At 41.8% G+C, this 23,555-nt stretch overlaps 1 protein-coding gene across 2 annotated transcripts in view; it reads right to left on the bottom strand.

Annotated features, from left to right (window-relative positions):
• Positions 1-15,928, bottom strand: part of RAD23B (RAD23 homolog B, nucleotide excision repair protein) — a 45,828-nt gene extending 29,900 nt beyond the window's left edge. Inside the window, exon 1 of one of the 2 annotated variants that reach the window (XM_048503314.1) lies at positions 15,640-15,928. In XM_048503314.1, coding sequence (XP_048359271.1) covers positions 15,640-15,705 — 66 coding nt within the window. In that variant the 5' untranslated portion in view covers positions 15,706-15,928. The remainder of the gene's footprint in view (positions 1-15,639) is intronic. The other variant, XM_048503315.1, reaches the window with a different exon arrangement.
• Between the last annotated feature and the right edge of the window lie 7,627 nt (positions 15,929-23,555).

Below are 23,555 nucleotides of genomic sequence, written 5' to 3'. Positions count from 1 at the left end.
ATGATGTACTCCAAATGATCATCCTTCCATCCCTGCATTTTCTCTCCAAATTGCAGCCAGCATGTGGTAGAAAAGGATTTAAACTTCCATCTTCAGAAATATTGGAGGTATAGTTACAGGCTCCTGCTGTCTTCACTACAGGGATTTATAACGGCAAACTTACTGGGGTGAGTTAGTAGCTTCCAGGAGATGTCTTGCTTGTGTGGTAAGGCAAGGTAACATTATTGCCCTATACGCCTCACAGGCATAGCGAATATGGGGGCATCATTAGACTGTACCAGGCTGGTAATTTCACTGGTGTTGTGGGCTCAATCCAAATACTGACTTCTCTTTCAATTTTGCTGCCGGGAATGTGTAGGATACCAGTTACACTAAAGTTATACCAGTGCAGCCAAGATCTTAGAGATTCACTGTAAGATTGTCAGAGTTTTGTGGCTAAGCAGAGGTTTGAATGCACCCACCCATCTAATTCTTTGGCACAACTGCACACACCGGGCACTGAAACAGACCTCTTAACATTAGGACATATGCAATAAAGAATTATTCAAACAATTTCAGGTTTCCGCTTCTGAAAGCTTACGTGGCTTTTGAATTATTCACATCTCAGTTCAGCGTCAGCCACTTCTCAGGTGCCATTCTGGAAAGTGCCAACGTGAGACCATTTTCGGCAATCAGGTCAGTTACTTAATTGCTGAAATAGCAAACCATCCAGCAAAATAGGTTTCATTCTTCTCTGTGTGCTTCCAAGGGTATCCAAAATGTCTCCTGTGACCCAGAAAATCCAGGAACAAACTGCAGTTCCACTTCTAGAGGGAACCACCCTGGATTTTCTGTGTCATGGATCCTGGACATCCCTACAGAAGATTCCACAGTTCTGTCTACCACTCCAGTCTATAATAAATAAGTAAATGTTTAAAGGAAACTTACAATGGCTAAGGATGTGCTTGAGTAAGCAGATCAATTAGATTAATAAGTCAACTATCTGCAAACACCGTAGCACCCTAGTCAGACATGAACCGGATATATTGATAAAAACACTTTTTAAAAGGGGACTGTATCTAGTATTGAAACTGTAGCAGGTCTGAAAAAAAATACTCAACTGCACACCCACAAAAAAGTTGGAACCAAAGAGGCAAATATGCTAGATTTCACCAAAACGAAGACAAAGTAACAACAGTAAAATCATAATGTTTTACCACCTGTAACATGCCAGACTAAATTATTTATAGTAAGTGATACAACATTCTTCAAGTTACCCATCCAATATGTGGCCACTAACTATTCAAAAGGGAACATGCATACTGGACGCACCCAGCTTCAAATAAACAGCTGAAAAGTAATTTCCATCAAAGTCCCAAAATTATACTAAAAGGGGAATGATGAACTAACAAAAATACCCATTTGCTTCCTAATCTCAGCATTCAGCTGCTATTACACTCATCCCTTCACTGATTCAAAGGTACTACTTTGTATTGGAGCCAGTGTGGTATAGTGGGTCAGATCTATGGACTCTAAATGGCTGAATTGAGTTTGATTCCCTGCTCTTCCCCACGAAGCCTGCTGTGTGACTCTGGCATAATCACAGTTCTCTCCGAACTCTCAGCACACAAGGTGACTGTTGCAGGGAGGGATAAGGAAGGCAATCTTCTGTGGTCCCCGGCCCTTCCATGATGCGGCTGGCCTCCACTAGGGCCAGGGCCTTTACAGCCCTGGCCCATTCCTGGTGGAACACTCTCCCTCCAACTGTTCGGGCCCTGCGGGATCTTGGTGAGTTCCGCAGGGCCTGTAAGACAAACTGTTCCACCGGGCCTTTGGAGAAGCTGGCCGCTGATGGCACCCCTTCTCTCCCTCTTTTAACGTCTGCAGTCCTTATTACATTTATGAGCCTTTCCGTCTTCCTCTCAAGAGGGGCTTTTTAGATCGTCTGGACGCTATTTTATATTTTGTATGCTGTGTTTTAATGTGTAGAGCCTATATTTATATTGTATTTATATTTAAATTATGAGAGTGCTCTAGTTGTTAGGTTATATTATGTTGTTTCTGTTGTACACTGCTCGGAGCCCATCCAGGGTGGGCAGTATAAAAGTTTAATTAATAATAATAATAATAACAACAACAACAACAATAATCAACAACAACAACAACAACAATAATAATCAACAACAACAACAACAACAACCAGGAAAGTCTGTTTAGGACTAGATGTCACTATTCTCACATCCAACATGAAATGTGGCAGGGTGCTTTTTTTTTTCGTTGCAGGAATATACAGTATCCTTAGTAGAAGAAATATTCCATATTTAATCTTACAAATAAATTGACAATGCTGCTTTTCTATAGGGGCGGGGCCCTTCACCTTTGCTAGGTTTTTAACAAGCCTCAGGCAATGTCATGTGCCACAAAAAGGTCTGCATTGTATTACAAAAGTGTATTTACCATTTAAAATGCTCAAGCAAACAACCAAGATAAGGAATTACCAACTGGCAAATCACAGGCCTGACGTGCTGTAATTTATTTTGCTCAGACTCACAAAATGAAGCAATGATCCGTAAGCGCATTTCATTGTCTGTTTATGTCTTCAGACTGCCACAGAAATTCTTCAAGAAGCCCAGGCTCCTGCTCTACTGCATACGCCCCAAATATCTGAATCCTTTACTGCCAAATGATGGCAATTCTACTAATGCTCGCCCAGCCACTCAATTCTCTATCTGCACCTTTACGGTAGAGCCTGTCCATTCTAGAGAAAGGTAGACAGTTTAAATTTTGAAGTATATAGCCCCCTTGGGAATACATAAGCTGATCACCCTGATTTTTGGTGATACACATGTTTATGTGTTTGTATTACGGTATATTATTGTATATTTAAATATTTTTGAATGTTCAAATGTTAAACATTTGGTGTTCAGCATCTCGAAGAACCTACTGGTTTGGAAAGGCAGCACAGAAATGTGTCAAGACACAATAAGTAAACAAATAAATCCTAATGGTCAAGACAACATATGGTAAAACAAGAATTTGGGTTTTAAAAATCAATTTTTAGGAGAAAGTTTTTCAAAATCTAAATATTAGTACTAAAAGTCACCAAAAAAAAAACCCAGGGGAAAAAGCACCCAATATTAATAACAAACACAGATTGAAGAATTGGCATGTTCATCTTTATTCCAAGGAAAATAGAACTGCATGTGTTTTTATTTTGAACGAGAAACAACTTTTTCCCCACAAATCACTCTTCATTCTTTCTCCAGAAAATAGGAAATCAAAGTTTGCACTAACAGCAACGTAGTAGTGGTACTGCACGCACAATAATGTACAAAGAAAGGCTCCTTATTCAATATATTCCTATGAACAAACAAAGATTGTTCAGTCAGCTAAAAGAAAATAAAGTTGAATAGCTAAAAGCTGAGAAGATCTCTAAACGGTATACTTCTCACCAAGAATGCTTAGAATTAAGCAGGCATTTGCAACGAGTAACAGCAAACGTGGCTATTTTTACAGTTGTGAAAAATTAACTGCAAAAGTCATTTTAAAAGTCTTTACAGTTACCCTATTGAAAGCATAAACCCTGGAGTATTTTAAGACAAGGAAAAGGTCTCTGGAATCCTTTTCACATATACAATGTTAGAGAAGATGCAGGAAACCCAGGTTATGACCTAGTACTACATATTCCTCAACTTCAACTCTGAGAACAATCAATATTAATTGGGATGAATCCTACCAGTGGTAAGAAGAGCTCTACAAGGTGACGGGCACTTCCCCCTCTCCCACTGCAGTCCACTGTACCCTCTGATCAGTGAACACCCACGAACAGCAAGAGGGAAAGACAGGGTCTGTAGCTAGACAGGGGAATCACAGAAATCAATCTTCCTGTAGGCAGAAATGTCTTCTGCAAGTAAAAAAGATCCAACTCATTATATTTAGAAAATAGCACTAATTTACTTAACGCTGAATCATGTTTCCACAATTTTCTGTGACAATGCCTTTCATACTCAGCATCAGAACACAGACACAGAAAAAAGTTCCACATACTCCCCAATTGATCCTGAGAGATACAAACAATAAAATATCTAAGCAGCAACATATGGTTTCACCTTATACTCCTTGCCCCTACACTACCAAAAGCCAACCCAAGTTGCTAAAGTTTTCAACAACAGCAAATTGCCCAAACAGAATTCCAAAGTTGTGAAGCATATTTCAAAAATGCCTTAAACATACCATACTTGTCAGAACTTGGCAGAAGAACAGAATGGGAAAGGGGTTTTTTCAGCCAATCCAGGAGACCATAACAGCGCAGTGTTAACATTTTATAAGTAAACACAGTATTACAATTGTGTCCAGAAGACAAGAAAACCACTGTAGATAAAAACCAGTGTATTGTGCTCCCGTCAACTCAAAAAGCAAAGCAGTGTTCTAGTATTGACCACAGAGGCAGAAATTACAGATCCAAATAAAAAGGAAGAGAGCAATCTTCTCACCAGATGGAGGGTTGGTACCAAATATCCCAAGCTACTGTAGCAACTTGAAAAGCCAGTTACAATACTGGATCAAGAACTCCAAAGCTGTGAGGACAAATATTTTCAATAATAACTGTTACATCTCGCTTACAAACCACAGGGCCTGCTTATCATTAAATCAACCTAAAAAAAATCAGAACACATATAGGCTTGATTAAAGAACCAAAAATTACAATTAGATTCTTTAATGTCAACCCTGAACCATTTTGCAAAGTGATTTTAGTTGTGCCATTAGCAGAAAAATATATATTTCCCGGATCAGGGCTCAACAAAAGTCAGGCATCAGGTCACCAGACACTTAGCAATTGCACTGTGATGCCTAGTATTTCTAGAAATTATTTTATCAGTACCTCTAGTTAATTTACAGAAGCACAAAGCGTATTTATCATTCTACATTAGAACGGTGGTTGTATGTCAAAAATGCATGTGCATGAAGCTCTTATCAATATTTCTTTCTGTGCTAGTGGTGGAAGATGAACCATTTCTTTTTTTTAATGTGATGTATCATTTCTCATTGCTTTCCAAACTCCCTTCAATATTCAGTTAAGCTTTTTAAAGCAACAATGAAATTATGTGAAATAACAAAGAGACCAGAAAAAGGTTAGAGGTCAGGTGCATGTTGTGATGATAACAAGTAGGGTTATTTACATACTGCAGTATTTTTTGTCATAGATTTAATAAAATTATAAGAAACTGAAGAGTTTAGGATTAAGTTTTGTGGCAATAATAACTAGAATGTATGGTCATTAATATATAAAATCCTGAAGGCTAAAATATGAACCTCGCTCTGGCCTTTTCCACACAGGCCAATAACGACGCCCTGGGGACGGCAAAAAAGCCATCCCCAGGGAGCCGTTCGCACAGGCGGCGCTGCCAAAACGCAGAAGGGCCAACCTGGCTCCCTTTCCCCTCCCCCAGGGCGGCCTCAGGCCGCCTCCAAAAACCTCCCTCCTGGAGGGAGGTTTTTGGAATACAGCGCATTCCCGGCGGCGTGGTGCGAACGGAATGCGCTGTTGTCCCCGTCCTTCCCCACTCACTTTGTCGCCGTCATCACCCTGCTGGCCTCCGAAGGCCCTCCCTCGCTGTCCTCCGACCCCTGGAAGTCAGAGGGCAGCGTGGGCGGGTCTACGGAGGCCAGCAGGGCGACGGCAGCGACGTGTTGAGTGGGGAAGGACGGGGAAGAGGCGGGTCGGCCGGGCGACGGCGCTCTGCGGCGCCATCATCCCAGCCGGTTCTGGGACCATCCATGTGGACGGTCCCAGCGTCGTCGGGTTGGCGTTCATTACGCCGACCCAACCCCTTCCGCCTCCGTGCGGAAGGGGCCTCTAAGAACGAAAAAAATTATCAAGAACTGTCCTTGATGGAATGATAGAAGTTATGCTGAGTGTAGATGTAGTTAGTCCAGATACTGTATACCTTAAGCTACTAATTCCACGTTTATAGCCATCTATAACAGCAAACAGGACAGAAGTTCTGTGACACCTTAAAAGCGAATACAATTTATTTTAGCATAAGCTTTGTCAGTGGGTTCACGCATCTGATGAAGTAAACTCTGATTGATGAAAGCCTGCAGCAGCTGCTCTGTAAACCAAAAGGTTTGGGGATGGCTGGTAAACACCTGTTACATTAACCCATCACCACCCAGACACTTTCTTCACGAAACATTTGAAATTATTTTTGTAAAGACAGCTTTGAAGCCACTTTCCAAGGAAGTACAAAATACTCTGCTAAAAGAATACCTTGCGCAGTCTTCATAATTGCAATGTGGATTTGTAGGACTGCTGGAGGCCACTGTATTTATTACAGGCAACCAGACAAATGACTAATTGCTAGCTTAAATTAAATGCTCAAGTTACCGGACAAACTGGAATGCCCAACTTGTGCCTTCCTCAATTACAGAATTTCTCCCAGAAACAGGAAACAGTCCCAGAGAAGCAATGAATGAGGTAAACTGCTAGTGTTAGTTAATTCAGATGGAAAACTGTCAACGATCTATACATCCTTCATGGCTACTCCTTCAACACCACAACGCTAAGCAGATAATATAGGTCAGAAAAATGAAACAATCAACAGCAAATAGTCAAACCACCAACAGTCAAAAGTTGGTAGTTCCTATTCATACTAAAGCCGATATGATAATTTAAAGTGTTAGTACCCTGCCCTCCCTTCAAGAAACCAAGGAATTCCTAGACTTTTCAATATTTAAGTGCAATGACACTATAAGTCAGATTAGGCTAAAAGACACAGGCAAGATCACAGTGAAGTTCATCACTGAGGGGGACATGGATATTCACCATGAAGGTTGCTTCTGCTCTGAGATAAGGAGGGCATCTTCAAGCGGTTTATTCCCACTGGCTGCTTAGGAAGGCAGGACTAAAAATTCAATTTCTTGTCCCCCTTTGTGAGCAATAGTGGATAGTGAAAAACTACAGAGTAACTTAGAACAAGTTAAACAATTAGAACAGAAGGGGGAAAAACACGTTATCAGACAAGTATATATGCAGCAAGTATATATGGAGTAAAGTGAACTGATTCCTGTTATACGCTGCACCGTTTTGCATATCACCATATTAAGGAGATAAATTTTCCCACTGTTGTTGTCTGGTCTACATTTATCTAAAAACTCTCCAGGTTATCTTTACTCTTTGGGTGGCCAAGATGTCCTCCTTACTTCAGAAAAGAAGGAACCTTCATGGTGAGTATCCAAGGTTCGGATCTCACTCTGAGAGGTGTAAGACATCTTCAAGCTTGGGATGTCCAAGACAGCATCTTTACTGAACAGGGCAGGAAATATTTTTCCTCCACTACTTGCTGCAGGCTCATCTACTAAAGACACAGAGTATATTTTATAGTGGTTGACGAAAGTTGAAATGGATGATCATGTGGCAGCTCCACAGATTTCTTCAAACAACAGCTGACAGTCAAATGCTGTATTTGTGGCTGCACTCCTCACCAAAGTGTGTGTGGATGCCTGGTGGAATGGTAATATCACCAGATTCGTATGCTTGTGCTGTCTAATGATGTCGTTTACTGCTGCCTTAGATATCTTTTGTCAGCTTGGTGTAGTGGTTAAGAGCAGGAGGACTCTAATCTGGTGAACCAGATTTGATTCCCTGCTCCTTATCTGGTGAACCAGATTTGTTTTCCCACTTCTACATTCCTGCTATGTGAGCTTGGGCTAGTTACAGTTCTTCATAACTTTCTCAGACCCATCTACCTCACAAGGGATCTGCTGTGGGGAGAAAAAGAGGAATCTCCTTTGAATCTCCTTATAGGAGAAAGGGGGGGGGGTATAAATCCAAACTCTTCTCCTTTTTCTTTTATCAGATATGAATTGAAGATATGAATAAAAAGTCCATCTTACCAAGGTGTTCTGAGCACCACCATATAGATCCCAAGAGCTTGCTGAAGATCCAACATATACCAGGACGTATTTAGGACTAGGACAAAAGATGGTAAATTGATCTCTTGCTTTCTGAGAAACACAGGTTAATCTTCAGCATGAATGATGGGTATAAAGACCTACACTGTCCAAATTAAAAAAAACACAAACCATTCCTGCCAGCACAGAAACCCTCCTGGTCAATTGTGACCACTGTTAAAAGGCGCACCTTCATCCACAGCCGCTTCAGATATACTTCTCATAGTGGTTCGAAAGTGGCTTTGGAGAGTGCTAGAAGCACAATGTTCAGTCTCCAGGTTGAGAATCTGTGTATGACTTGTGGATTTGATTGAGGGTGTGCCGGATGGTCCAAAGCTCTAGGATGTTGATATTCAGCCTCTGTTCCTGCTTGGACCAGGATCACTGGGCTGGCATGGTGTGGAGTGAGGCTCCCCATCCCATCAGACTGGTGTCTGTAAAAATCTGTATGAGGTTCTCGAAGCAAGTGAATTGGACTTGTCTACTGCAGCATGCTCCTTCTGATCTGTCTGTTTAATAGAAGGGAAATTTTCTGGACAGTGTCTGGTGGGTGTGGTTGCAGGAATCACAGTAGTGGCCAAGTGTGCAAACAAGCCCCACTAAGTCTGGACAAATGAGAATAGAACCCTGAGGATGGATTAGGGCAATACGTTTTTCTGCTCTGACTGTCTGTACTCTCTTGGCCATTGCTTATATTTTGCTGGGAAGGAACAGCATGTCTCTTTGTGTGTGTATAATCCTCACCCCTAGGTGTTGGAGCCTCTGAGAGAGGGACTGATGACTCTTGTCCCAGTTGATCAGATACCCTTGATCTTCCACATCTAAGTAATAACAGATGTTTCTCTTACTTTCTTCTCTCTGGAAGGGGAACAGATCAAAATGTCCTTCAGATACAGGTGGATTTATATGCCCTGGCAACAGGCAAGAGCCATTAAAGCAACTGGAAGAGCTCAGAATTCATAGCGCTGGTTATGGTGTGCAAACTGGGGGTACCATCAATGCCCTGAGAAATGTGGATGTGCAGGTATGCTTCTTGAATATCTATCGATGTGATGAAAACGCTGGGTGTTCAGGTTTCTGTTATGAACTTGAGCAATTCCATATGGAACCTTTTTGAAATTAAAAAGTGATTTACGAACTTTGAAACAAGTATGGCCCTCCATTCTCTGTTACCCTTGGGGATAGGAAGGAGACAGAATGTACTATATTCTTTGCTAAGATGGAATTGGCTCTACTGCTGTTATGGTGGGGAGGTGTTCCATGGGTGACATAACTGTTGTGGGTTAAGGCAGCTTCAGCAGCATCTACTAGTAGTAGTTTCAGCATGACTATAATCTGGTTTTCCAGTCTGTACAGCTTTTTCTTAAGGTTGGGATATTGTCTTTGGACATCGGCTTTTCCCATTCTGCCTTAAAGAGTCTCTTAAAGTATTCAGAAAAAGGCTGAAGAAAAATCCCTTAGACCCTTTACGCATTTGTCCTACTTTATGCCCTTGTTATATCAGGTTCCACAGACAGGACTGGGGTTATGATTACTTTGGACAGGAGGGATTGAATCTCTTCCCCATTAAAAAGCATGAGGGGCTGTTTGGGTTTGTTTTCCTCATCCTCTGGGGATTCACCTGACACCCGCACCCCCAACATCGTCAGAATAAAAGGAAATGGTTATGTTGTCTTTCAGATTACCAGGGTAGGTGCCTGAGAAGGAAGCCTTCCTGGCAGCTTTAGTGAGTCAATACTTAGCAGCCTGATCCCCATGGGCTGGCATACCTTCCTCCAGACCAGATCTTTCCAATGGGGACTAAAGAGATCTACATATGGGCTGGTGACACTGATGGAGGGAGCAGTTGCATGGAGACGAAGGAATTCCTCCCTCACTGCCCTCTAAATAAGCCCCAAAGGATTCCATAGACAAGAGGGTTGCCCTTCAGCAGAGTAAATTGGTCAGTCAACTCCAACCCTAAGGTAGGGGAGGAGCACTTGTACATTACCCCTGGGGCTTCCTGGATATTCATCTGGGTGGAAGATAGTTTTTAGGGAGCAGGCTCGCCATCGTTGCCCCAGTGGGCCAAACTGACTGTTGTTTGTTTGTTTGTTGTGAGGGGAGAAGGGAAAGGAGATTGTCAGCCCCTTTGAGTCTCCTACAAGAGAGAAAGGAGGAATATAAATCCAAACTCTTCTTCTTCTCTTCTTGGGGGGGGGGGGGGGAGACTTTTGTCACCATCATTTTTTTTTTGCGCTTTATTTATGATGCACAGTTTACCACTTCTGTTTCTGCCCCTTCTGAGGTTCCAGTTCCTCTTTACGCCATCCTGGCTTTGCCCTAAGGCAAGTTTGCTCCCTGCTGCTACAAGGACAGCACGAAGCCATCTGTGAAGCTCCTTGGGTTTTCTCCATTACAGCAATTAGCATGGTGGGGCGGGGGAGGGGGGGAATTCGACAGAGTAGGGCACAAAGAAAATGTCAAAAAACCCAAAACATTAACTTTAAAGGAGAGATAAGAAAAGTAGACTGAAGAAGACAGTTTAGTTTAGTAATTAAATATTAAGAACAAATTGAAGCTGCTCTCCCTATGCAAGGCAGGAATCAAAATTGAAACCACAAGCACCCAACAGTAGGACAATAAATGGAAGTTTTAGTCCTGCCTCCCTACGCAGCCAGGGGGAATAACCCAAGCTTGAAGATGCCCTCTGCCTTAGAGTGAGAACTTCCCATTCCTAATCCAGTCCACTACACATAACGAACGTCCTTTCATATTTATCACTTCTAAATGTTCGAAGTGCTTGATGAACCCTTTACCTCAATCTTTACAACAACTCTGTAACACAAGTTACAATTAAGTTTCTTATTGATGGGCTGTTGAATCAGACGTTTACCCCTGGTAACTTAGTGAAGCGGTGACGGGGGAGAGAACTGAATCAGGGATGCAGTTCTAAACTGATTTCACACAGGAAAGACACCGATAGTATTAACCCCAAGGTGAGACTGAATCAGCATCCGTTGGAAAAGTACAATCTAAACAGCTACATTTATAACCAAGGCTGAATTAGAGGCAACTTAATATAGAAATAGCATTGGTTAAACTAACCCAGCCTACAAAGCCAGAAATAATATCACATATGCAGACATGCTAGCAACCCACATGCGCACTTGCTCTGAAATTAAAAATTATGGCACTAACCCCTTCTTTCAAGTTTAGCCAGAAGACCTATTTAAGAATGTGATAGGAATAGTCACAAGCTCAACAACCTAAACCCCATCCCCAAAGTAGCCTGGTAGCAAGTCTTATAGCCAAATCAAAGCTTCTTTACTTGTAACTGACAAGAGTGGAACCAAGTAACGCACCACAAAGGAGTGCATCTGGTAGAGCAGCTAGCAATGCTTGAAGACTCCACGTAGCCTCTAGGAATTAGGCCAATATGCAAAACACAGAATAGACACCACAGCAAGACACATTTCAAATTCAACAACAACACCTTTATTAGGCATGAAGTATGATTATAAAAACTGTTGCATAATACAGAATAGACACGAAGTAAAAATTGGTGTCACTAAGGTGACAAGTCACAGATCTTACGCACTTGCAATAAAAAGGGTTTCAGTGTCCCCATGAGGATGCTTTCAGTGTCCCCATGACGGCCACAGTCCAGCAGTTGTATCATCTTTACATTATAAATGTTCTTTGGCTTAGAGCCGTGGTGGCAAACCTATGGAACTCCAGATGTTCACAGACTACAATTCCCATCAGCCCCTGCCAATTGCTGGCAGGGGCTGATGGGAATTGTAGTTCATGAACATCTGGAGTGCCGTAGGTTCGCCACCACTGGCTTAGAGTCACACTCAAGGGCAGGAATGGTGCGTCTTAACGTTGAGTATTGGGGACAGATAAAAAGGATATGTACAAGCGTTTCTGGCGTTTTCGGACAGTAGGGACAAACTCTGTCATGAGTTGGAATATTCTGTAATCGGACATGGAACAAAACTGTGGGGAGTGCATTACATCTGGCCCTTGTTATTATCCACCTATATTTGGGCTCTGTCAAAAAACACAGATATTTTGCCATCCGCGCTGATTTGGGCTGAATGCCAAGACTGAGAGAACAGGTCTTCCCGGCTTGGCTTGTAAGAAATTACTGTTCTTGATCAAAGAGCCTCCTTTTGATAGCACTCAGGATCTCATTTGGGGGAATACATTTTAAATTCATAACTCATGTTAAGAATTCTGGCCATTTAATTGATTTAAAGAATAAACATTTTTTGCATAAAATTCAAAAATAAGCATTGCGTTTCTAATGCACCCACTGAACCAGATGCCCAAAAATGTCTCTAAAAAGTAACACAAATTATAACGAAATCTGAATGTAATACTTATGCATTGAGGTCTACTTCAATGTCTCAACGATTGCACATTTGGCAACTGAGTCAAATCAATGACAATCAACAATCTGGCACAAGTGGCATGAGCATCCTTCATCCTGCAGACTAAATTCTTGACTTTTCCTCCCAAACCACAACTTGCAAATGCCCTGAAAACCAGAATTGCAAATCAAGACTTGATAATGATTTTTATATTTGGGTTACAGGATCACACCAATTCACAGTTTACCAATTCAGCAATGGCAAATAATGCTGTTCCTCAAATGAGGAAAAGGAAGTAATTACTGCACCGGAGGAGCAGAATACACAACTTTCACAGTTGTTTCAGACTTGCTCTAATAGTGCCAAACCACAGGATGGCATTGCATGTTTACTAAGAAACGCAGGGCATAGAGCCACAATATGCCATATATTCTGTTATGCCAACCCTCAATGTTTAGAACTTGTTAACCCATCTAGTTTTTTTTATCTCATGGGGGGAAAAAACTCTGCAAAAAAATTACTGATCCTTGCTTCTGGAAATTTTAATAATCTTACACAGCATTACTGCATGTGTACAGACAGCCAAAGAGAAATCTTCCTATTTCACAATCGCCTTCTCTCCCTCTATTTAGAGAAACTATGTATTTCAAGAGATCACAGGGCCTGCAGTTGAGGCTTTGAATTATGTGCTTAGATGGGGGGGGGGGGGGGGGGCTAGCTAAAAATCAATATCTTGTTGTCATCATCACTCATTTCCACACATACATCCCATGTAAGTAATTCATAAAGCACAAAACAAAACTTATTTACATCTGTATTAACTCTGTATTGAATGTATGTACACAATTCCCCAGATGCCAGTGCAATGTAAATATTAACTGCTTAAAGCACTATCCAAACATAACCTAAATAACGCTTACCACAGCATTATACGATAAGCCACAATCGTCCCCATATTACAAATGGAGGATTGTGGTTGAGAGACACAGGAGCTTGCTCAAGACAACCCAATTAATTTATGCTAAGGTCAGTTTAAAGCTATGTCTCCTACACTCCACAAACACACAGGCAGCTGCCTGATGCCTAAGAAGAGATATCAAGAAGAGATCTTATTGTTTTGCCCCTGACTTGCAAAGTTAAGAAAGAACTATTAGTTCCACAGCCAACTGCCTGTAATTGTGCATGTTGCCCCTTTCCTAGCCTAATATAAAGTTACGGGAATCATCCTGAAAACCACCCTGTAAGAAAGGGACTTTTTTTGCTGCAGCACAAGAGAAGAGAATATCTAACCAAGATTTCTACTTTTAAGTCTGTCCTTAGTAAACATTCATACAGATGTACTATTGGACATGACATTAGTAATGCAATCCAAAGGGGAAAGGGAATAGTTGCAATGCTGCCAGGGAAAATGCAGCAAGCAAAAAGTCATACTGTCCCTTTCCTTGTGCAAGTGGTATATTCAGCTCATTGGGATGCCCCATTGATTTTGCTGGCAGTAGTTGGCACCAGTAAAAGGGGACGTTACCAGCCCAAAAGGGGTCAGGACGTGGACTACAGCAGGCTCTGCCCCCAGGAACACAACTTTCAGCACAGTATGGACCTCTGTATGAGAAGAGTGCTGATGCCACAGCTGTGTTGGCTTCTTGGCAACACCAGTGTTAAGTGCCCCTGAGCCGGCATAAATCCCCCTTATGCCATTCTAAGTGGCATTTGTGCTGGTGGGTCACTACCCCCATCCCAGGATTGTGCTGTAAAATACTATAAGCTTATTTTAGCTATAGCTATAAACCAAGATTAAAAAATTCAGCTGATTTGATGCAAAATATGCTACCCAATTAACAAATGACAACTCAATTGGGGGAGGGGGGGACAAAGTCTACTCAAACAAGATGTTTGCTATCATAATTTTATGTTGTGACCCGCCCTGAGCCCTGCGGGGATAGGGCAGGATAGAAATCAAATAAATAAATAAAATAATTCATCAGTTCATTTCCCAAAAGTTTCAGGAAAAATGAGAAACTGTAAGGACCTGACTTACAAAATGTACCTCTAACTTACTCCTTTGGCAATATTTGGTTGAACTTCAAACTGCCCAAGTTTAGAAAACAACAACACAAAGAACACAGATTGATTACACTGCAAATGAAGCAATTTTACGCTTCTCAGGACAAATTCCCAATAGGACTACAGACAACCTGCCTTCTTCAAATTCCAGATTCAAATGTCCTTTACCAAAATGTCCTTTACCAAAGGAGGGGGGGGGGGCATGAAGAAAAGATGTGAGCCTTGAAACAGAGAAACCGAACTCAGAAATAAACAATAAGGCAAATACACACTTAAAACCCTGTTTGTGTTATATCAACAGCAAATAAAATGGGGAGTCGCATCATTTGGGCAGCTTCTCTGCAAAAAATATTTCCAATCTGAAGAAGCCATCAAGAATAAAGTATTAAATACTCCTTTTATTTCCCCCTAAAGAGGAAATACCCCCAAACTCACTTTAACCCACGTGGCTGCTTTTCAATCACCCTTCTGCTAAAAATAATATAATCAGGGAAGGAAAAACCCACCAAGAGAGATTGCACTGCCTCAAAATTTACCATTTAACTATAGCGCTTTCTCTTCCATTGCGAGGTGTCTGTCTGGTGACATCGCACTACACATCCTGTCCTCCTAAAAAGCATCCAGCGAGTTAACTCAGAAAACCAAACGCACACAAGCGATTGCAAATAAACACTCCCCTCCTCCAATCTTTTTTAACTTCATAATTTGAATACTCCCCTCCCCCAATTTTTACAAATCCATAATTTGAATACTCCCCTCCCTTATTTGTTTTCAATCATAATTTGCTTTCCAGAGTCTTCCTCCGACTGACCCCACGAGAAAAAAGCACTGCATCGTAAGCCCCTCCCGACTTTGGGAAGGGGGGGAGAGGAAGCAAGACGAAGCCCAGCCTTCACATACCCTCTGCCCTTCTTTCCTTTCCCAGCCAGAAAAGAGGGGGAAGCAAGCGCGCGCGCGCGGGGCTCTCTCGCCCCCCCCTCCCTTCCCTCCTGCAAAATGAAATAATGCACAGTCACGGCAAAGCCCACGCTTCGCAACCCTCCCTTTCAGGCCCTCCCTCGCCAGTTGAGGGAGGCCACGGGGGCCGCAACGCGAAGGAAGCGCGGAAACGGCAATGCCCCCCCCTTCCCCCTCCGCCGCAAAGCCTCCCGAGGCCCGCCGCCGTCCCGCTTCTCCGGCCTTTCCCCAACTGCTGAGGCGCGTCAAGGCCTCGAGGCGTCTCTCCGCCCCCCACCCCGGTCCCAGCGCCAGGCCGAGGCCTCCTCCTGCGCTCCCCAGGCCGCACCGTCTCCTCGGGATCGATGTCTATCTTGAAGGTCTGCTGCTGCAGCGTCTTCAGCGTGATCTGCATGGCGGCGGCGGCGGCTCGGCAGAGGCCCACCCCGCAGGCTGCCTCAGGGAGGGAGGGAGGGCGGCGAAGGGCCCGCTGCTCGGGTGGGCGAAAGCGCGGAGGACGGGGGGGAAAGGAGGAGCTAGTCGGAAGGGGCGGGGCCAAGCGGGGGCGAACGTCCCCTCTCCAGCGCGCGGCGGGGACGTTCAGCGGGACTCTCGCGCGGGTTGGCTGGCGTTCCCGGCCGCCATGATGACGCGGACGCAAAGCTCGTGACCAGCGGCCGTGCCAGACACGCCCCTTCTGTAAGGCGTTACGGGGGCGTGAAGTGCGCAGGCGCGGAAGGCTATTGGCGAACACTGCGCATGCGTGAAGTTTTTAGGCGGAGTGGAACGCTTGATAAGGGGATGGCGGGAAAGGCGGGAAAAGAGGCGTCCGTTCAGGGCGTTAAAGGGGGTTAGTTTGTGAGGAAGAGGAGAACGAATAATCAGTCCAAAAATACTGGCAGCAGTTATTGTTTTCAAAGCGTATGGATTGTCCTTTCTGTGAGGGAGGGGAGAAATGTGCCTGGCGAATGCACACCTGCACCATGATGGCTACAGCAACAAAAGTGACGTCACTTCCGTGTCTCTTGCTGCCTTGGAGCATCAAGCTCTGAAACGGACTTTACAACGCTTGCGCTACTTGAATTTAAATTCCGTGGAAATCTTTTATTAATAGTTCTTAGGCAATTTGGAGTTTTGTCTGGCCTTTTGGAAGCTCAAGAGCATTAACGACATAAAGTTAATTTTTTGAACGGGCTGTGGCAGAACCGATTAAAAAATAATTTACAAGTAAAAATATTTAAAAATGAAATTGGTGCAGATAGGATTTAATATTTGGGGGGAGGGTTTGGGAACCCAATGCTAGGTAGCTCAGCATATGTGGAGACCAGTATTTTAAAAATTAATCTCCGGCATACCATATAGAAAAAAAATAGAATGTACACAGATGTGTTTGTGTATTTTAAGGTTGCAGTTTTAACTACAGTTACTTGGGAGTAAGTCCCATTAAAGAGTGACTGGAAGAAACCAAAAGCTTGTTTACAAAAGCATTAGGGAAAGTACTTTTTTTACTCAAAATGAAGATGACACTGAATAGAAGACAGCACACATGAAAAGTTTGTGCACGCATAGTCATTACTGGACATAATTATCACTAGAATGGAAATGTAAGAATTATCTCACAACCCTACTATAGTCTGGAGATCAGTTGTAATAGGGCCACATTGTAATAAGAACAGCAGTGGCATAGGAGGTTAAGAGCTCTTGTATGTAATCTGGAGGAAGCGGGTTTGATTCCCCGCTCTGCTGCCTGAGCTGTGGAGGCTTGTCCGGGGAATTCAGATTAGCCTGTACACTCCCACACACGCCAGCTGGGTGACCTTGGGCTAGTCAAAGCTTCTCGGAGCTCTCTCAGCCCCACCTACCTCACAGGGTGTTTGTTGTGAGGGGGGAAGGGCAAGGAGATTGTAAGCCCCTTTGAGTCTCCTATAGGAGAGAAAGGGGGGATATAAATCCAAACTCTTCAATAACAGGAGATATCCAGGCCCCACTGGAAGGTTGGCCACCTTAACTTAAATAAATGCAATATGAAATGTTAGCACAGAACTGCAATAAGTCATGAATGTGAAAGCCAATGAAAAAAAGGAATTTTGAGATGTGAATGTGAAAAAGCAGGACCAGGAACGGATTTGCTGAAATATGGAGGTGCTTGGAAAGTAACAGATACACTCACATTGTTCCACTGGAATTTCTGTGCAGTATGTCTGCAGTTTCTTGAATAAACATGAAGGTTATTCCGAAGTGAAAATATGTAAAGCATGAGCGTGCAGTAGAGCTAAGAATGTACCAGTACAGTATTTCCACAATTCAAAATATGAGGAAATATTTACAGAATACAGTTCTCATTACTTTATATTTCACAGAAAAAGTATTATTAAAAGACTCTAGGCATCCAATGAGAATAACTTATTATTCTGCTAAAGGTCTGAATTTCGGGAGAATTAACAAGTTCAAACAATGTAATTTGAGTATAAGTTACACATTTTAACAGTTATACATTTTAACAGACATTTAAAAAGCTAAAGGTCTGATTGAACTAAAATTACTTTCAGTAAGAATACATGAATTCTCCTAGATGATTGCAGTCCTATGTATATTTTCTTGAAAGTCCCCTTAACCTTTTTGATATATAATCCCAAACATGTCCCACTGTTGTCCATGGAACATGTAGCCTGTGCCAATGCATTACTCAGAAGAAAGCCCCACTGAACTCCTTGAGGTTAATGGTCACAGCATTACACCATTTGCCCTCACTAGTTTTGGAGGAATCTTATCTTTTTTTCATACTTTGTATTATGTTTAGTTGTTTATAGCATATGAAAAAGCCTGTATTTCAAACCTTACAATGAAGTTTCATTTACCAAAAGAAGAAGAAGAAACCATAAAGTATATAGAAAAGTAGTGTAAGGAATTCACAATTAAAGGCAGTTTTCTGTCAGATCCAATACAGTATATTTTTTGGCACATGAGATCTGTGAGATGTATTTAATGTCCCAAGATATATATATTTTTTCATAGTTCAAAGATACCTATACAAGAGAGAGTCCAACTTACGTAACCAGTTTTGGGCTCATGGAATTGCCTCTGGATATTCATTCTTTCTAAGAACTTGGACACAATAATTTCATTTGCACGATATAAGAAACATCCCACTTCAATAGGCTGAACAGAACTGATGGAGTTGTAGAAATTAATATAAGAACATCAAGGGTGAATCCTTAGCAAGTATACTCAGAAGTAAATCCTATACAGTGCTGTAGGACTTACTTCCAGGTCAATGTGTATAGAGCTGCAGCCTCACTGGAGGGCTGTATGTATTTTGATGGGCTTGCTATACTTGTATTGCGAGTTGTAATGTACTGTTTGACCCTTAGTCTATAGAAAATAATGGGTGTAAGAGCATGTAAGTCTGTTTAGATCAGTAGTGTTTCTAAGTTGTGTTTCTAATTAGTGTTTCTAAATCTCACTAGATGGCCTAGCCTTTTCTCAGACTAATCTGCCTCACAGGGTTGTTGTGAAGCTGCAATAGAATACCCCGATGCATACCACCCTGAAATCTCTGTAATAAATAGCAATGCTGCTCATCAGTTACAATGAAAGTTGGGATCTTAGGCCCACATCAGGCTATAATAAACATATTTATTTATTTATTATATTTATATACCGTCTTCATCAGATATGTCTTTGCCAGAACAGTAGCTATGAAAGGAATCTAAAATATCTGGATACTTTTTACTGGCTCAAATGTGTTTGGCAGCTAGACAAAGCATGCTTTCAAGTGAAATAGAACTTCTCTTCAAGCAGGAAAAGATTCTGTTTCTACCAGTATGCCACAGTGTTTCCATAGCAGATAACAACCAAATCAAGAGTAACTCAGGGAACTGTTTTGTTCAAGACTACTCAGAAGTAAGTCCCACTTGATTTAATTAGACTTACTCAGAGGAAAGTATTCCTTGGATTGCTGCCTCAGATTTGAATTATCGTTACATTTTTTGTCCCAGAAGAAGATGTTTCAGGGACAATATTGTATGATACTCTAAATTCAATCTTTTGAAGCACCAGTGGAGGACATTTCTCACATAGACATTTCCCACCACCCCCTTCCCGAAGGAACACCAACACTTCCAAAAAGCAGATGATGGAGATCGCAAGACCTATATGGACAAAAAGGCATCAGGAGGAGAGTCTTCTTCTTCTAGGGCTGTGTTCCCCTTGAGCGGGTTAGCGCTGACATTTTCTCCACCAAATAGCTCGATTTTGGGCATTTTCAGGGGTAAGGTTGACTGCACGCATGTCTTCAGCAATGCTGTCCATTTACCATTTCTTTGGTCTTCCATGTGGGCAGTGGCCTCCAGAGTCAAAGTTTAGGGCAGTTTTTGCAACAGAAATCTCCTCCTGGCACATAATGTGCCTGTGCCACCGGAGCCGTGTTTCCCTCGTTTTCTTTGTAATTGATGTAATTCCAAAGTCTTTTGTCATATGACTTCGTTGTAACACGATCGGAAAGAGGCCAAGCATCCACAGGAGCATCTTCATTTCCATCACATGAAGAATCTGTTCATGTTTCCGAGTTATTGGCCAACATTCTGTTCCGTATAGGGCCACAAGGCGGATAACTATGGTGTACACTTTTGCCTTCAGATGTTCTGATAGTCTTACATGGGGGAGAGTAAATGGAGAAAAATAGCATCTGCCACACTCCCCTGTCATTAAAGGTACTGTGCCAATGGAAACAATATTGGTTTAAAAAGGAAGGTGAGGTTAATTTGATCCTTGTAAAACTGTATCCTCAGTTTTCACATCCTGAGGTTTCTTGTGCATGCAAGTCCCATGAACATAAGCATCAACATTTAGGATGCCTTAAGGTGTCCAGGGTAAGGGGAGGAAGAAGAAGAGTTTGGATATATATCTCCCCTTTCTCTCCTGTAGGAGACTCAAAGGGGCTTACAATCTCCTTGCCCTTCCCCACTCACAACAAACACCCTGTGAGGTGGGTGGGGCTGAGAGAGCTCCGAGAAGCTGTGACTAGCTCAAGGTCACCCAGCTGGCATGTGTGGGAGCGCACAGGCTAATCTGAATTCCCCAGATAAGCCTCCACAGCTCAAGCGGCAGAGTGGGGAATCAAACCCGCTTCCTCCAGATTAGAATGCACCTGCTCTTAACCACTATGCCACTGCTGCTCCTAGGGAATCATCTGAATTAGCAAGCACCTTCCAATGCCAAACTCTATAAAAGATTACCCATGTAAACTCCTACCATTTGGGGAGGAAGCACTAATTCAAAAGCAAATAACACATGATGAATAACATACAATAATTAGAAGACAAATTGCCTAGGGTTGTAGAAGAAACAAAATCAACACTCTTTTCCTGCATGAACAGAACACTGCAGGTCACTAGAAGAGTTATGTCACTAGAAAACTTCTTATTTATTTATTTATTTATTTATTTATTTATTTATTTATTTATTTATTTATTTATTTATTTATACCGCCCTCCCCCGGAGGGCTCAGGGTGGTGAACAACAAACATAGATAGAGCACAATGAAATCAAGACTAAAATCAGTTTAATATTAATTAATTTGGCTCTATATAAAAAAATTACCTTATTTAACTACCACGTTTATGTCTATGAGCACCTTTATGCTTTGTTAGATCTGCCCTTGTGTATGGGAAAATGTGTAGTGCCTTTGTGACACTACACATTATACATTTTGTAACACTATGTCATTTCATATGTGTATAGGTATAGGCAAGCATGCACACAGGTAGGAATTTGTAGGGACACAACATTACAAGGTATTCTGGAAACGAAATTGCACACAGCATTAAAACCAAACAAAGATTGTGCTTGATTCATAACAGCCATTTCAAACATGCCTGCAATGTTGTAGTATTTTGAAAGCTATTTTTATTTGTTTTTGAGCAAATACAGAGGTCAGCATTTCCTAATGGAAGTGATTAAAATTGGAAGGAAGATATAGCTATATTTAGGAGTCTAATTGTGTATTTGGGTATGTTGCTCTAGGTGCCCATAATTCTACATTAAGCCTGTAATGACTAGAATATAGAACAATGCAATGTACCTTGGGGGTGCTGCCACATTATTAAACAAACAGCACACACCATCTGCTGTGGAATAAAGTAACTGGTGAAATAAATGGTTCTCATAGCATATAGTTGGTTTTCAGGCTGGACTGCAATGCATTCATCAGGCTATCTATCTATCTATCTATCTATCTATCTATCTATCTATCTACCTACCTACCTACCTACCTACCTACCTACCTACCTACCTACCTACCTACCTACCTACCTACCTACCTACCTACCTACCCATCTATCTGCATTCATTATATATATTTATAATGCATTCATCAGGGGCCAGGCTATATATATATAGCCTAGTCCCTGATGAATGCATTATAAATATATATAATGAATGCAGATAGATAGATCGATAGATCCCTCTCTTCGGTCACACTGCCTGTCAATCTTTTAAAAGTTCTGACCTGCTTAACAAGCGCAGTCCAATCAGAAGATGGTATGGTTAATGTTGTTCCTGTTCCTCTTGAAACTGAATACTCCCCCATGTAAGAATATTCTGTACATATCCTATACTAATGTTTCAGAGAGATAGGTCATGACACCTAGTGGGTAAACTTTTGTGGATAGGATGTAGCTTGCTTTTAATCTGGGGGCGGGGGGTCATGCATGTGCTTCGCTGATTTCTTGTGGTACTGTCCAGAAATAGTTTTACCATATGACTGGCACTCCCTGCTAAAGGAATGCATTGACAAAACCTTCACCGCAATCACATTGGACTCAGTCACAGGATTATTCCAGTGGGTCAAGCACTATGTCTTGGCTGCATCAATGAGGAAGATCTTGTAATGGACAGCAGCCAGCTTCTTTTACCCTTGTATGTAGTATTTATTTCGGTTACAGTCAGAGTCCAGCATATACAGATAAGCACACTGTTTGATGTTAAAATATAAATATTGTTAAAAACAGCAATAGAAAAAATAGTTTTCTGTTAATCTAAAATTCACAAATTGCAAGTTACAAGTTAAATCAATGCCAATAAAATACAAATTAAATAAAATCTATTAAAAATTAGGCCTTTTTATAACTTTCTTCCCCCGCCCCCCTTTTACAGTACCTCCAAGCAAACTTGGCTACATTTGCCGTTATTTCTTTGTCTGTTCCATTAACCAAAATTGAGATAAGAGTTTTCCTTTCTCTACCAGGATATTTCATCAATATTGGGTTAATAAAATTATGCCTTTCAGCATCTAACTCTTACCCTTGTTATCATACCGAATTGTGGGGACAATATTGTAAAATAGCTTCCAGCGTGTACCCATTCATTAAAGACAAATGGCTCCCAACATGAATATAGCCACCTCACGATGAGATCGTAGGCAGCGTCAGCTCAGTGTTTGGTCTTTTGATTATCCTGTTACAAAGAGGGAGAAAACACTTCCTCAAACAAACAAAATAGGTTAGCGGTTGAAGGCTAGACAGCAAAAAAGGCCGATAAACAATAATTCCTAGCACTTTGAGTTTTTGCCTTACACTACACTCCTTATGTTCGTTTAGCATAGAGGCGGTCTTATTTCTTCCCATCCTCATTTCCAGAGTTATGAGTCACCTGCTTTTGTGCCTATCAAAGTGAATCTACTCTTCTTATGCTTGATGATACTGCGTTAGTCATCTCTTTCAGGGAGGGTGAACTCAAGTCATAGGACTGATCAGTCTGAACTATATTACACCCATTGTTGTAGCTATTCATTTTTAAAAAAAAAATTGCCGTCAAGTCACGTCTGGCTTATGGCAGGCCCTGGTTAGTTTTTCAAGGCAAGGGATGCCACAACTAGTTTGCCACTGCCTGTCTCCACATTACAACCTTGCTATGAGAAAGTCTGCAAGATCTTTTTTCTAAAGTACTAAAAGCACTTCATATGTATTTACAGTAAGCAAATCCTTACTGAAACACACTACTGTAATCCCCATATTACCGTTGGGAAGAGGTGTTTAAGGTGTATGGTAGGAGTTTGCCCAACCGGTTTCCCCAGCAAATTCATAGCTGCTGGGTGACGCTGGAATTGTAGACTTCCCAATGCATAGTTGACTATTACATGACAGTGTTTTCTTTTGCTGAACCATGGTCACATTCTGGAGCTCAAATGTCACTGGCTGAGAATCTGCACACTGCCCCTGGAATGTTTGTTTTATTTATTAAAACTATTTTTTCCTCATGGTTCAA

The sequence above is a fragment of the Sphaerodactylus townsendi genome, linkage group LG07 (assembly GCF_021028975.2).
Source record: "Sphaerodactylus townsendi isolate TG3544 linkage group LG07, MPM_Stown_v2.3, whole genome shotgun sequence".
In the NCBI taxonomy this organism is placed as follows: domain Eukaryota; kingdom Metazoa; phylum Chordata; class Lepidosauria; order Squamata; family Sphaerodactylidae; genus Sphaerodactylus; species Sphaerodactylus townsendi.
The sequence above is the reverse complement of the archived record's forward strand: the minus strand, read 5'-3'. Positions and strand labels throughout refer to the sequence as shown.